This window comes from Amblyraja radiata, chromosome 22 (assembly GCF_010909765.2).
Source record: "Amblyraja radiata isolate CabotCenter1 chromosome 22, sAmbRad1.1.pri, whole genome shotgun sequence".
NCBI classification, from domain to species: Eukaryota; Metazoa; Chordata; class Chondrichthyes; order Rajiformes; family Rajidae; genus Amblyraja; species Amblyraja radiata.
In genome coordinates this window covers 39,150,386-39,165,814 of record NC_045977.1, presented here as the reverse complement: position 1 = coordinate 39,165,814, position 15,429 = coordinate 39,150,386, and the positions used below count along the sequence as shown (strand labels likewise).

The 15,429-nt window shown below is 47.3% G+C and overlaps 1 protein-coding gene across 2 annotated transcripts in view; it reads right to left on the bottom strand.

Annotated features, from left to right (window-relative positions):
- Positions 1-15,429, bottom strand: part of mmd2 (monocyte to macrophage differentiation associated 2) — a 39,706-nt gene that overhangs the window by 13,520 nt on the left and 10,757 nt on the right. For both annotated transcript variants that reach the window (XM_033041124.1, XM_033041122.1), the window contains 2 exons: positions 11,332-11,413; positions 1,805-1,965 (listed from right to left, as the gene is read on the bottom strand). In XM_033041124.1, the coding sequence (XP_032897015.1) occupies positions 1,805-1,965; positions 11,332-11,413 (243 nt within the window). The remainder of the gene's footprint in view (positions 1-1,804; positions 1,966-11,331; positions 11,414-15,429) is intronic.

Below are 15,429 nucleotides of genomic sequence, written 5' to 3'. Positions count from 1 at the left end.
AAATGGTGCCTAACCTTGTTCTTCAAAGATGCTGCCTGACCTGCTGAGTTACTCCAGCATTCTGTGACTTCTTGCCTCACTTCATGTCAGATGTTCACTGCAGGAAGGACAACAACTCCACGCCAGCCCACCCACCCGACTGACAAGATTGCAGACTTCTTCATACTGAAGAAACCAAGTGCAGATCACTTCACAGAACACTTCGATTCTAATGCCCCTGTCCCGCTTAGGAAACCTGAACGGAAACCTCTGGAGACTTTGCGCCGAACCCAAGGTTTCCGTGCGGTTCCCGGAGGTTGCAGGTGGTTCCCGGAGGTTGCAGGTGGTTCCCGGAGTTTGCAGGTAGTGGGAGCAGGTAGGGAACTGCACGGAAACCTTGGGTGGGGCGCAAAGTCTCCAGAGGTTTCCGTTCAGGTTTCCTAAGTGGGACAGGGGCATAAGTAACTCTTTAGCGCCACACCCATAGCACTCTGCTCTGTTTGTCCTTGGCCTCCTCGATGGTCGCATATAAAGCCCATGTAACTGCTTTTGATCTTATGACCTGCCACACGACCGTCCTCAAGATTAACGTTTAATTTCAACAATTTTAGATAACCAACCCGATGAGGGTGGCGGGAGCCTGGAACGCATTGGCAGAAGTGCTGGTTTAGTTTTAGTTTAGTTTAGAGATACAGCACGGAAACAGGCCCTTCGGCCCACCGTGTCCGCGCCGACCAGCGACCCCCCGCACACAAACACCTACTGGGGACAATTGTTTTACATTTATACCAAGCCAATTAACCTACAAACCTGCGCGTCTTTGGAGTGCGGGAGGAAACCGAAGATCTCGGAGAAAACCCACGCAGGTCACGGGGAGAATGTACAAACTCCGTACAGACAGCACCCGCAGTCAGGATCGAACCCGGGTCTCCGGCGCTGCATTCGCTGTAAGGCAGCAACTCTACCGCTGCGCCACCGTGACTGCCCTAAGTGGAGGCAGATACGATAGTGACGTCTAAGAGGCTTTTGGATGGACCCATGGATATGCGGGGAATGGAGGAATATGGATCACGTGCACGCGGATACGAGTTTGTCATGGCAACGCGCTTGGCACAATCATTGTGGGCCGAAGGGCCTGTTCCTGTGCTGTACCGTGCTATGTTCTGACTTGAAACTCTGTATCTGTCTCCACAGTTGTTGCCTGACCTGCTGAACACTTCCTATCTCTATGGCAGATTACCAGTACATTCAGAGCTTTGTGTGTTTCCGATAAGCACGTGATATCTCTATCATTGGTTATCTTTCTCCTGTTTAATCCTCCACGCTCCTCATCCAACTCCATCTGTTTAAATTCCCCAGGAAGGTTGCCCCACCTTGACCCCACCCGCCCCACGCACCCCCACTCACCACCCCCCTCCAATGTGCTGGTGTAGCTCAGAGGGTCAGGCAGCATCTCTGGAGAACATGGATAGGTAACGTTCAACCCAGACACAAAATGTCATCTATCCATACTTGGCTTTGTCCTGCCCCACCTCTCTTCCAGCTTTCACCTCTCCACTACAATAAGTCTGAAGAAGGATCCCGACCCGAAACGTCACCTATCCATTTTCTCCTGAGATGCTGCTGCCTGACCTGCTGACTTTGGGGTTTTTGTGCAAGATTCCAACATCTGCAGTTCTTGTAGCTATGCTGATACTGTGCCCGATTCTGCTGTCTGGTTGTAGATTGATCCTGTACCTTGGTTCCAACCTCCACTAATTATACACGCCCTCCTCGCACACTCCAAGCACTGGAACCCGGATCAAACCTACTGTGCGTCACTTACCGCAAATGGCTTTTCTTCCAGGAGATGGTGTGAAAGACAGTGGAGACGATAAAAAGACCACTCAGTCCCAACCCATAGATCCATGCTGTGATCGCCTCCCACTGATCATCGGAAAGGCCGTAGAGGATGGAACTGCCGAGTATACTGGGGATGATCCACAACTGAAAACAAAAAGCATGTGGACTTAGGACACCGCATTCTTGCCATAGAGAGAGTACAGAGAAGGTTCACCAGACTGATTCCTGGGATGTCAGGACTTTCATATGAAGAAAGACTGGATAGACTCGGTTTGTACTCGCTAGAATTTAGAAGATTGAGGGGGGATCTTATAGAAACTTACAAAATTCTTTAGGGGTTGGACAGGCTAGATGCAGGAAGATTGTTCCCGATGTTGGGGAAGTCCAGAACAAGGGGTCACAGTTTAAGGATAAGGGGGAAATCTTTTAGGACCGAGATGAGGAAAACTTTTTTCACACAGAGAGCGGTGAATCTCTGGAATTCTCAGCCGCAGAAGGTAGTTGAGGCCAGTTCATTGGCTGTATTTAAGAGGGAGTTAGATGTGGCCCTTGTGGCTAAAGGGATCAGGGGGTATGGAGAGAAGGCAGGTACAGGATACTGAGTTGGATGATCAGCCATGATCATATTGAATGGCGGTGCAGGCTCGAAGGGCCGAATGGCCTACTCCTGCACCTATTTTCTATGTTTCTATTGATAAATAACGCATGGCAACGATGGCCAAGGTGTTGTGTCGACTGCTGCCCGAGTCGACTGCCTGCCCCTCTTCCGGGCCATATCCGTGCCTGCATGTCCCTGGAGAGGGACTCTGGAGGCCTTCCGTGAACGCTGGTCACCACAGGTAGCTGAGTGCATTGTAGATACAGTTGGCAATATTTTAATCTGACAACTGCCAATGGCAGTCTTGATTTTGTTACTACAGGTACTCTGTATTTGTGTTTAGTTTAGTTTAGAGATACAGCGTGGAAACAGGCCCTTCGGCCCACCGGGTCCGCGCCGACCAGCGATCCCCGCACATTAACACCATCCGACACCCACCAGGGACAATTTTTACATTTACCAAGACAATTAACCTACAAACCTGTACGTTTTTGGGGTGCGGGAGGAAACCGAAGATCTCGGAGAAAACCCACGCAGGTCACGGGGAGAACGTACAAACACCGTACAGACAGCACCCACGGTCGGGATCGAACCCGGGACTCCGGCGCTGCATTCGCTGTACGGCAGCAACTCTACCGCTGCGCCACCGTGACCGCTTGTTTGAATAAAAGCTCTTTGTATTAAAATAACGGTGCTGTCAATATCATGTGTGTGTAGCCCTTAGTGCCAGCTTCACACCACATGAGGTGCTACTACCTATCGCACTACCGCTTGTCTTTTCACCTCCGTCTATTGTCTAACCATCTGCAATCAACCCCCCTCCCCCTCCCCCATCCCCCCTCCCCCTCCACACCTGTATCCACCTGTATCCACACCTGTATCCACCTATCACTTGCCAGGATAAACACAAAGTGCTGGAGTAACTCAGCGGGTCAGGCAGCATCTCTGGAGAAAAGGAATAGGTGACATTTCGGGTCGAGACCAGGCTTTGGCCTGCCCCCACCTCATTTGCAACCTTCCTCTCCCCATCCCGTGACCACAGTCTGAAGCAGCCTCCCGACCCACAGCGTCACCTCTCCATGTTCTCCGGGCGTGCTGCCTGACCCGCTGCGTTACTCAATAACCTGGTGCCCATTTTTTGTAAACCAGCATGTGCGATTCCTTGTTTGTACCGAAGATAGACACAAAAACCTGGAGTAACTCAGTGGGACAGGCAGCATCTCTGGAGAGAAGGAATGGGTGACGTTTCGAGTCGAGACCCTTCTTCACACCCGCTCCACTGTTGCCCGGCTGAGTGGAACTGTTCTTGACTGGTGCTTACTGAAACTGAAGCCTGAAAATCAGCAGCAGTTGATTCCCATTTCGGTACCTCTACCACCATCTGCATTGACTCAGTCTGTCCTTGCCCCCCCCCCCCCCCCCCCCCCCCACCCCCCCAGCCAGCTGATCCAAGCCAAAGCAACACCATGTGAAAAAATGTTCATGTACTGATGAAACCCAACCAGCAGCCACTTCTCTTGATTTCTCCAGAAAGCTCAAATTGTCAAACTGCTTGTTTTACATCCAGTAGTGGATGAGTAGCAATTTCATTTCTTCTGCAGAGATGACTGAAGCCATAATCATAATCATTGTTCCCCAGTTACTGACTCTGGCAACCGATACCTACTTACCTGATCTGCTTATATCCTTGGTGTCCTATTTATCTTGAAGACAAATTGTCAATCATATTTCCATGCTATTGATAATGCAATCTATTTCTCTCATCATAACTTCACGCTCGATGCAGGAAACATGTTCCCGATGTTGGGTGGAGTCCAGAACCAGGGGCCACAGTTTAAGAATAAGGGGTAAGCCATTTAGAACGGAGATGAGGAAACACTTTTTCACTCAGAGAGTTGTGAGTCTGTGGAATTCGCTGCCTCAGAGGGCGGTGGAGGTAGGTTCTCTGGATACTTTCAAGAGAGAGCTAGATAGGGCTCTTAAAGATAGCGGAGTCAGGGGATATGGGGAGAAGGCAGGAACGGGGTACAGATTGGGGATGATCAGCCATGATCACATTGAATGGCGGTGCTGGCTCGAAGGGCTGAACGGCCTACTCCTACATCTATTATCTATTAAGATGTACAAGATCATGAAGGGCATGGATAAAGTGAACAGTCACAGTCTTTTTCCCCTTTGATAGAGGAATCTAAAACAAAAGGACAGAGGCTTAAGGTTTAGTTTAGTTTATGGTTAGTTTGGTTCAGTTACATAGCGTGGAAACAGGTACTTCGGCCCACAGAGTCCGTGCTGAACAATGATCACCCTTCCACTAACACTGTCCTACACTCCAGGTACAATTTACAGAAGCCAATCACCCTACAAATCTGTACGTCTTTGGAGTGTGGGAGAAAACCGGAGCACCCGGAGAAAACCCACGCAGGTCACAGGGAGAATGTACAAACTCCGTACAGACAGCACCCGAGGTCAGGATCGAACCTGAGATCTCTGGCGCTTTAAGGCAGCAGCTCTGCCGCTGTGCCACCGTGCTATGAGAGAAGAAAGATTGAAATGGGACATAGAAACATAGAAACATAGAAAATAGGTGCAGGAGTAGGCCATTCGGCCCTTCGAGCCTGCACCGCCATTCAATATGATCATGGCTGATCATCCAACTCAGTATCCTGTACCTGCCTTCTCTCCATACCCCCTGATCCCTTTAGCCACAAGGGCCACATCTAACTCCCTCTTAAATATAGCCAATGAACTGGCCTCAACTACCTTCTGCGGGAGAGAATTCCAGAGATTCACCACTCTCTGTGTGAAAAAAGTTTTCCTCATCTCGGTCCGAAAAGATTTCCCCCTTATCCTTAAACTGTGACCCCTTGTTCTGGACTTCCCCAACATCGGGAACAATCTTCCTGCATCTAGCCTGTCCAACCCCTTAAGAATGTTGTACGTTTCTATAAGATCCCCCCTCAATCTTCTAAATTCTAGCGAGTACAAACCGAGTCTATCCAGTCTTTCTTCATATGAAAGTCCTGACATCCCAGGAATCAGTCTGGTGAACCTTCCCTGTACTCCCTCTATGGCAAGAATGTCTTTCCTCAGATTAGGAGACCAAAACTGTACGCAATATTCCAGGTGTGGTCTCACCAAGACCCTGTACAACTGCAGTAGAACCTCCCTGCTCCTATACTCAAATCCTTTTGCTATGAATGCTAACATACCATTCGCCTTCTTCACTGCCTGCTGCACCTGCATGCCTACTTTTAATGACTGGTGTACCATGACACCCAGGTCTCGTTGCATCTCCCCCTTTCCTAATCAGCCACCATTCAGATAATAATCTACTTTCCTGTTTTTGCCACCAAAGTGGATAACCTCACATTTATCCACATTATACTGCATCTGCCATGCATTTGCCCACTCACCCAGCCTATCCAAGTCACCTTGCAGCCTCCTAGCATCCTCCTCACAGCTAACACTGCCCCCCAGCTTCGTGTCATCCGCAAACTTGGACATGTTGCATTCAATTCCCTCATCCAAATCATTAATATATATCGTAAATAGCTGGGGTCCCAGAACTGAGCCTTGCGGTACCCCACTACTCACTGCCTGCCATTGTGAAAAGGACCCGTTTACTCCTACTCTTTGCTTCCTGTCTGCCAGCCAGTTCTCTATCCACATCAATACTGAACCCCCAATACCGTGTGCTTTAAGTTTGTATACTAATCTCTTATGTGGGACCTTGTCGAAAGCCTTCTGAAAGTCCAGATATAACACATCCACTGGTTCTCCCTTATCCACTCTACTAGTTACATCCTCGAAAAATTCTATAAGATTCGTCAGACATGATTCACCCTTCATAAATCCATGCTGACTTTGTCCAATGATTTCACCACTTTCCAAATGTGCTGCTATCCCATCTTTAATAACTGATTCTAGCAGTTTCCCCACTACCGACGTTAGACTAACTGGTCTGTAATTCCCCGTTTTCTCTCTCCCTCCCTTTTTAAAAAGTGGTGTTACATTAGCTACCCTCCAATCCTCAGGAACTACTCCAGAATCTAAAGAGTTTTGAAAAATTATCACTAATGCATCCACTATTTCTGGGGCTACTTCCTTAAGTACTCTGGGATGCAGCCTATCTGGCCCTGGGGATTTATCGGCCTTTAATCCATTCAATTTACCCAACACCACTTCCCGGCTAACCTGGATTTCACTCAGTTCCTCCATCTCATTTGACCCCCGGTCCCCTGCTATTTCCGGCAGATTATTTATGTCTTCCTTAGTGAAGACAGAACCAAAGTAGTTATTCAATTGGTCTGCCATGTCCTTGTTCCCCATGATCAATTCACACGTTTCTAACTGCAAGGGACCTACATTTGTTTTAACTAATCTTTTTCTCTTCACATATCTATAAAAGCTTTTGCAGTCAGTTTTCACTCAGATTGTAGTCCATATCTGGAATGAGTTGACAGAGGAAACTTTCGAAGTGTATGCACAGACAATTTTTGGATAGATGTATGGAGTGGAAAGGTTTAGAAGGCTATGGGTCAAATGCAGGCAAATGGGACAAGTCTAATACGCCAACTTGGTCGGAATGGACCAGGTGGGCCAAAGGGCCTGTTCCAGTGTTGTATAACTGCGACTTTATGACAGGTTATTTACTTGTGATCATTTTATAGTTTCTTTTTTTTGGGTGGATCAGGATTAAGATTTTCAATGAAAGTTTATTTTAACTGGGTCAGAAGATAACCCCACAATACGTCAGTTATACTACACCTCTCTGCAATAAGAGATGGGTTCTCAGGTACCAGTCACCAGGGATTCCAACTGTTGAGACACACCTGGTATTGACTATTCTATCTGGTCCACATGAGTATATTTTGAGGAAGGACATTCTTGCTATTGAGGGAGTGCAGCGTAGGTTTACAAGGTTAATTCCAGGGATGGCGGGAATGTCATATGCTGAGAGAATGAAACAGCTGGGCTTGTACACTCTGGAGTTTAGAAGGATGAGAGGAGATCTCATTGTAACATATAAGATTGTTAAGGGTTTGGACACGCTAGAGGCAGTAAACATGTTCCCGATGTTGGGGGAGTCCAGAACCAGGGGCCATAGTTTAAGAATAAGGAGTAATCCATTTAGAACGGAGACGAGGAAACACTTTTTCTCACAGAGAGTGGTGAGTGTGTGGAATTCTCTGCATCAGAGGGCGGTGGAGGCGGGTTCTCTGGATGCTTTCAAGAGAGAGCTAGATAGGGCTCTTAAAAATAGTGGAGTCAGGGGATATGGGGAGAAGGCAGGAACGGGGTACTGATTGGGGATGATCAGCCATGATCACATTGAATGGCGGTGCTGGCTCGAAGGGCCGAATGGCGTTGCTGACTCAAGGCCAAGTCTGAGATGCTTTCCTCAAGGACATTTGGACTGTTAGTTAATCTTTGCTTGTTATCACGATAAACAACAGGCAAAACGAGCTGAGAAGCGCTGGGAGGGTCATGCTCATTGTGTTTCTCTAGTTCCTGTGGTCCTGGCTCTTGTGAGTTACTGAAGCCTGCTGTAATGGCCCCATTAACAAAACCGTGTGGACAATCCATGCAATAAACCAGTGAAGAAGGGTTCCGACCCAAAGCGTCACCTAGTCTTTACCTCCAGGGATGCTGCTTGAGCCGCTGAGATACTCCAGCATTTTGTGTCTATCTACGGTATAAACCAGCATCTGCAGTTCCTTCCCACAAATGCAATAAACTGTAGCTTGAGTTGTTTTCCCTGAGTATCTATCAATTCCTCAGTCTTCATTAGTCTTCGTCATCAATTGAAAGCTCCAGTTTCAATGACATCCAGGTCGACCCCCGCCTCTACCTCTCCTGGTCTTTCCACGTCTCTATGGAGATGCTTGTCCAAAATCTAGCGATCAGAAATGTCCTCGGTCTATGTATAATCTCAGTCCATGTGCATTTTGAACTTGAAGGGGACACGATGGTGCAGGAAATGTGATGATTCTTGTGCGCTGCCTTGGTATAATCCAGAGTAATGGGCCTGTCCCACTTAGGCAACTCTTTAAGGGCCTGTCCAACTTGCCGATTTTTTTCGGCGACTACCGGCATCATTGACTGACGTATCAGGTTACAGAAAAATTTGTGGCGTGATGACGTTTGAGGCGCGGTGTTTTTTCAAGGGTCGCAACATATTTCTGGCAACGCTGGATGTTGAAATTTTCAAAATCTTTTGGCGACACGGATATGACGCCGGCAGTCGCCGAAAAAAATCGCCAAGTTGGACAGGCCCTTCAGGCAACTGCCAGGGACTAGTTTTAATGGAATTCACCTACAACACCTGGCGACGACCTACGACAGCAAAAATTGTCGCCACTTTCGCCGAAAAATTTTCAACATGTTGGAAGTTTTGCGCCAGTCGCCTGTAGTCGCCCAAAAAAATCGCCTAAGTGGGACAGGCCCATAACTGAGTCATGCAGCATGGAGACAGGCCCTTTGGCCCAAATTGTCCATGCTGACCAAGAGACCAAAGAACTTGTCAGTGTTGTAAATGAGGAAGTGTGAATGGGGTAAGTGATCCTCAGCTTTGAGATGCTGGGAAGTTTTGACCTAAAAGAGAAAATTAACGAAAGGACACGTGGTAATGTTCTATTTTAATTTATTTGATTACCTGGTGAAAAATAAAATTAGATACCAAGACAGAAAGGAGGCACAACCTTCTGTTTGTCAACTGACGTGAACCAAACCAACATTTGGAACAGTTTAGTTTAGACAATAGACAATAGGTGCAGGAGTAGGCCATTCGGCCTTTTGAGGGAGCACTGCCATTCAATGTGATCATGACTGATCATCCCCAATCAATACCCCGTTTAGAGATACAACGTGAAAATAGGCCCTTCGATCCACCGAGACCACGCCGACCATCGATCACCCATTCACACCAGGTCTATGTTATCCCTTTTTCTCATCCACTCCCTACACACTGAGGGTCATTTACAGCGGGCCAATTAACCTACAAACCCGCACGGCTTTGGAATGTGGGAGGAAACCGGAGCACCCGGAGGAAATCCACGCGGTCACACAGGGAGAACGTGCAAGCTCTACGCATACAGCAGCGGAGGTCAGGATCGAACCTCGATCACTGCGTCTGGTGCTGTGAGGCAGAAGTTTTACCGCTGCGGCACTGTGCCGCCCACAGTTGCAAGTTTCCTTTGACCATTACCATTGCACACCCTCAATTCCACAGCAAGACATTGGCTACGATCTAATTACAAACACTACTAGAATGGTGATAGACAGCAGACTAGGCAACATTATAATCCCTATACTGTTAATGGCCTGCTGCTTATTCTCTTAAACTCTATCTTGTATCAACTCGCTAAAGATAATCCACCTGATTAATATTAAATCAGCTGATTTACTTGTGATTTTAAATAGAGCAGCACTCTTCCAGAGGATAATAAATTATTCAGCTGGAATATTGTTCAGAATTCTGATGTGCAAACAGCTGTCAGATGGGAAACAGTGTCATTCTAATGTGCAATGTATGCATTATTATTCGGTCATACACAGAATCAGTCTAGGATATGTCACTGAATGAGATTTTATAGCTTAGAGATACCACGCAGATTCAGGCCCTTCGGCTCACTGAGTCCGCACCAACCAGCGATCCCTCCCCCACCCAAGTCACACCAGCATCTCCCTTTCCCCTGACTATTCTGAAGAAGGACCTCGAACCGAAACGTCACCCATTCCTTCTCTCCAGAGATGCTGTCTGTCCCGCTGAGTTACTCCAGCATTTAGTGTCTATCTTCGTCTTAAACAAAACCACTTCCCCATTGCTGACGTTGGACTTTGTCTCTGAAACTATTGCAATGTAACGTCGAGAACAATATTCAGCACTCTAAGTAAACTGCAAATGTCAGCCCCCGCCTCTCATGCAAGGTTTTGTGGTTATATATTGACATTAACTTGTAATGAATCAAAACACTGCTGATTTATATTGTTTAGTCTGGTGTAGTTTAGTTTAGATACATCATGGAAACAGCCCCTTCAGCCCACCGAGTCCACGCTGACCACAAGTTTACACTAGTTCGATGTTATTCCACTTTCTCATTCACCTCCTACAGACTAGGGGCAATTTACAGAGGCCGATTTTCCTACAAACCCGCACGTCCTTGGGATTTGGGAGGAAACCGGAGCATCCGGAGGAAACCCATGTGCTCACATGGAGAACGTGCAAACTCCACACTAACAGTACCCGAGGCCAGGATTGAACCTGGGTCTCTGGCACTTCGAGGCAGTGGTTCTACAGCTGCGTCACTGTGCCGCCCTGTAAGGGCTCAGAGAGAAGTGATATTTTAACATATTACTGATTTAATCTTTTAGAAGACATTCGTAGAATCATAGGGTGATACAGTGTGGAAACAGGCCATTCGGCCCAACTTGCCCACATCTGCCAACATGTCCCAACTAAACGAGTCCCAACTGCCTGGGTTTGGTCCATATCCCTCCAAACCTGTCCTATCCATGTACCTATCTAACTGTTTCTTAAACGTTGGGATAGTCCCAGCCTCAACTACCTCCTCTGGCAGCTTGTTCCATACACCCGCCACCCTTTGTGTGAAAAAGTTACCCTTCAGATTCCTATTCAATCTTTTCCCCTTCACCTTAAACCTATGTCATCTGGTCCTCGATTCACCTACTCTGGACAAGAGACTCTGTGCATCTACCCAATCCATTCCTCTCACGATTTTATACACTTCAATAAGATCATCAAAGATTACAATTCAGTGAACTGATCTGAAGAAAGATCCCTACCCAAAACGTCACCCATCCTTTTTCTCCAGAGATGCTGCCTGACCTGCTGAGTTACTCCTAGCACTCTGTGTCTATCTTCAGTGAATGTAATATGTCCCGATACTCACTGCATGTGTGACACAATTGGCCGCATGTTCATACTCCGTAGGTTCATATCTCCGATGGGCGGGGACTCTGTTATTCATAAACCTGTAAAGAAAAAATTATATCTTGATCTGTGAATTGTCTCATATCCGTGCCCTTTCCCCATCCCTTGTCGCCAATGGGCTGTTATCCTTGCAATGGGCACCAAGACACGTATTCTCTCCATCTAGTACAGGGAAACAGAGCAGTGGCAAAGCTGTACCATAATCAGATGTTTCCAGAGCTCACCCAGTCTGTTATTGCAACAAACGGCACGGTGGCAGAGCTGGTAGAACTGCTGCCTTACAGCACCAGAGACCCAGAGATTAGAACAGCTGTCAGGGGTTATAGGGAGAAGGCAGGAAAATGGGATTAGGGGCAGGGATCAACCATGATTGAATGGCGAAGTGGACTCGATGGACTGAATGGCTTAATTCTACTCCCATAACTTGTGAACCCCAGTTTGATCCCCACCCCGAGAGCTGTCTGTGTGGAGTTTGCACGTTCTCCCTCTGACCACATTGGTTTGTTCCCAGTGCTCCAGTTTCCTCCTACATCCCAAAAACGTGGGTTAATTGGCCCTGGTATGTAGGTGAGTCGATGACAAAGTGGGAGAACATAGAACTAGCGTGTTTAAGAAGGAACTGCAGATGCTGGAAAATCGAAGGTAGACAAAGGTGCTGGAGAAACTCAGCGGGTGTGGCAGCATCTATGGAGCGAAGGAAATAGGCAACGTTTCGGGCCGAAACCCTTCGGTTTCGGCCCGAAACATTGCCTATTTCCTTCGCTCCATAGATGCTGCCGCACCCGCTGAGTTTCTCCAGCACTTTTGTCCAAAGATCCTACTTTGCTTTTGTCTACCTTAGAACCAGTGTGACTGGGTGATCGATAGTCAGCATGGACTCGCTGGGCCGAAAGGCCCGTTTCCATGCTGTATCTTTAAACAAACGAAAGGTAGTATTATTTTTGTTAGTAATACTATCAAAAAGTATCACTAACAAAAAAATCTGTTAGCAATTATTTTTGACTAACAATTAATTAGTATAACTACTAATAATACTATATTAGTATTATGTATGATAAAATATAGTTGTATACTTATTGTATATATATATTAACAATTCATTAGTATAATTACTATTATCACAATATTAGTACTGTATGGTATAAAATATAGTTATATACTTTAAAATCAGATTTGTAAACAATGACTTTGTTGAGTGGTGTGGGCTGAATCACCTGCAGTTCAACACCGGTGAGACGAAGGAGTTAGTGGTGGACTTTAGGAGGAGAAAAATACCCCTGTCCCCTGTCTCCATCAATGGTGTGGATGTGCAGTTTACCAGGGAGTACAAGTACCTTGGAGTGTACCTGGACAGTAAACTGGACTGGTCCAGGAACGCTGAGGCCTTGTACAAGAAGGGACAGAGCCAGCTGTACTTTTTTGAGAAGGTAAAGGCTCCTTCAATGTTTGCAGTAAGATGCTGCAGATGTTCTACCAATCAGTGGTAGCCAGTGTCATCTTCTTCACTGCCGTGTGCTGGGGTAGCAGGGTGAAGGCCGCGGGCGCCAACAGGATTACCAAACTCATCAGGAAGACCGGCTCCGTCCTGGGGGCAGAGTTGGATTCATTGGAGGTTGGTCTTGGAGGAGAGGATGCTCCTCAAACTGCGGAGCATCTTGGACAATACAGCTCACCCCCTCCGTGACACACTGGTCAACCTGAGGAGCAACTTCAGCAACAGACTGGTTCCACCAAGATGCAGCACAGAACGCCACAGGAGATCCTTCTTCCCTGTAGCTATCAAATTGTACAACTCCTCCCCCTTCTGTCGTGGGGTAGACTGAGACTGACACCCTTCTCCCCCACCCCCACCCCCCCACCCCCCCCCCCCCCCCTCCCCAATCTGTGGACATCCCCAATCCTTTCCACTCGTGACTTTAATTTCATGTTTCATGGATTTTTGTGTTTTTTATGACTGTTAGCAGATTATTTTCCCTCCTGGGATAAAAAAAGTTCTATCGTATCGTAGATAAATCACACAACCGATTACATAAAATCAGATTTTAAAAAATGTTCAATTTTTATACTATTAAATAACACCTATTAAAAATTAACCTGTTCATTGCCAATCTTTTCCCCACTATTGGCCATGACCTGGGTATAAGCGGGGATTGGCACTGAACAGGTTAAACATTTTATTAAAAATCTGATATTTAACTTTGTAGACTGTGTACTGTCACAAATAAACAGCACCGGCTGTAATGTACATAAGGTGTTGTCCTGCCCTGGTCTTTAGCGCGTATTCTTGGCTGCTGATCTCTCCCCCCCTCTGCCTCCCTCCCCCCGCCCCTTGTTTAATCTTGGCAGGCAGCGACCCAGCTTGTCTGAAGTAAGGCAGCACAAACGAGGGCGCGCTGGCTGCTAAACTCTGCCTGGCACCCATCGGAGTGGTGCAGAGAGTAAAATGTCAATACTGTGACGTACTCTCAACCACGAGGCTGAGTGACTCCTACAGCTCATGTGGTGGGTCTGGAGCTGTGAATGGGGTGAACAGGGGGATAACCCTTGCCTTTGGTCTTAGCTGTTGAGGGTCACAGCGCGGAAACAGGCCCTTCGGCCCACTGCGTCCGTGCCGACCAGCATTCACCCCATTAACTAGTTCCATCCTACAGCTTAGGGGCAAGTTAACCTACAAACTCACACGTCTTTCGAGTGTGGATCCTGGGCTAAATGTCCTGAATGTTCACCCAATCAACGTGTCCACCCTGAATATCGATCACCCCTTCACACTAATTCTATGTTATCCCACTTTCTCATTCACTCCCTGCACACCAGGGACAATCTGTGGAGAAAAAGGATGGGTTATCCCGAAATGTCACCCATCCTATTTTCCCCTCGAGATGCTGCCTGACCTGTTGAGCTACCCCAGCACTTTGTGTCAATCTTTGGTATAAACCAGCAATTGCAGTTCTTTGTTTCTACATCTGACCTACAAACCTGCACTTCTTTGAGATGTGGGAGGCAACCGGAGCACCCGGAGAAAGCCCACGCGTTCACCGGGAAAACAAGCAAACTCCACATAGACAGCAGACAAGGTCAGGAGTGAACCCAGGTCTCTGGGGCTGTGGGGCAGCAGCTCTACCCGCTGCGCCGACCTTCACTATGCGATAATGTGGGATGCAGAGAAGATCATCCAGAATTGCAGGCCACACTTGTACAGCGGTGGTTCGCTCTGTCACCCTCATCAATGGCGTGAGGCCATTCATGAGGGTAATTCCCGGGATGGCGGGACTGCCATATGCTGAGAGAATGGAGCAGCTGGGCTTGTACACTCTGGAGTTTAGAAGGATGAGAGTGGATCTCATTGAAACATATAAGATTGTTAAGGGCTTGGACGCGCTCGAGGCAGGAAACATGTTCCCGATGTTGGGGGAGTCCAGAACTAGGGGCCACAGTTTAAGAATAAGGAGTAAGCCATTTAGAACGGAGACGAGGAAACACTTTTTCTCACAGAGAGTGGTGAGTCTGTGGAATTCTCTGCCTCAGAGGGTGGTGGAGGCCGGTTCTCTGGATGCTTTCAAAAGAGAGCTAGATAGGGCTCTTAAAAATAGCGGAGTCGGGGAGAGTATATGGAGATGGCAGGAACGGGGTACTGATTGGGGATGATCAGCCATGATCACATTGAATGGCAGTGCTGGCTCGAAGGGCCAACTGGCCTACTCCTGCACCTATTGTCTATTGTATATTGAGGCGTGGTGAGAACGGCCTTATCCCACCCCACTCCCCCTGCACTGAGGCAACTTAAACTGAAAATCTGCAGAAGGAATGTCCAGGAATAGTGAGAGCAAAGTGAAAGGCAGCCAAAAATAACGAATTGAGAAATAAGAGATGATAGATAGGCTCTGCAGTCGGGACTTCCGAGGGGGAAGATCAGGTAAACAGGTTAAAGTCCCAACGAATATTAACACAATTATTACATCATTTCCCATTTTGCCAAAACACAAGTTGTGTTTAAATGACCAATGTGCCATTGCAGGTTCATAGTAAGTTCACAACCTCCAGAAGTGAAGTGACCAGA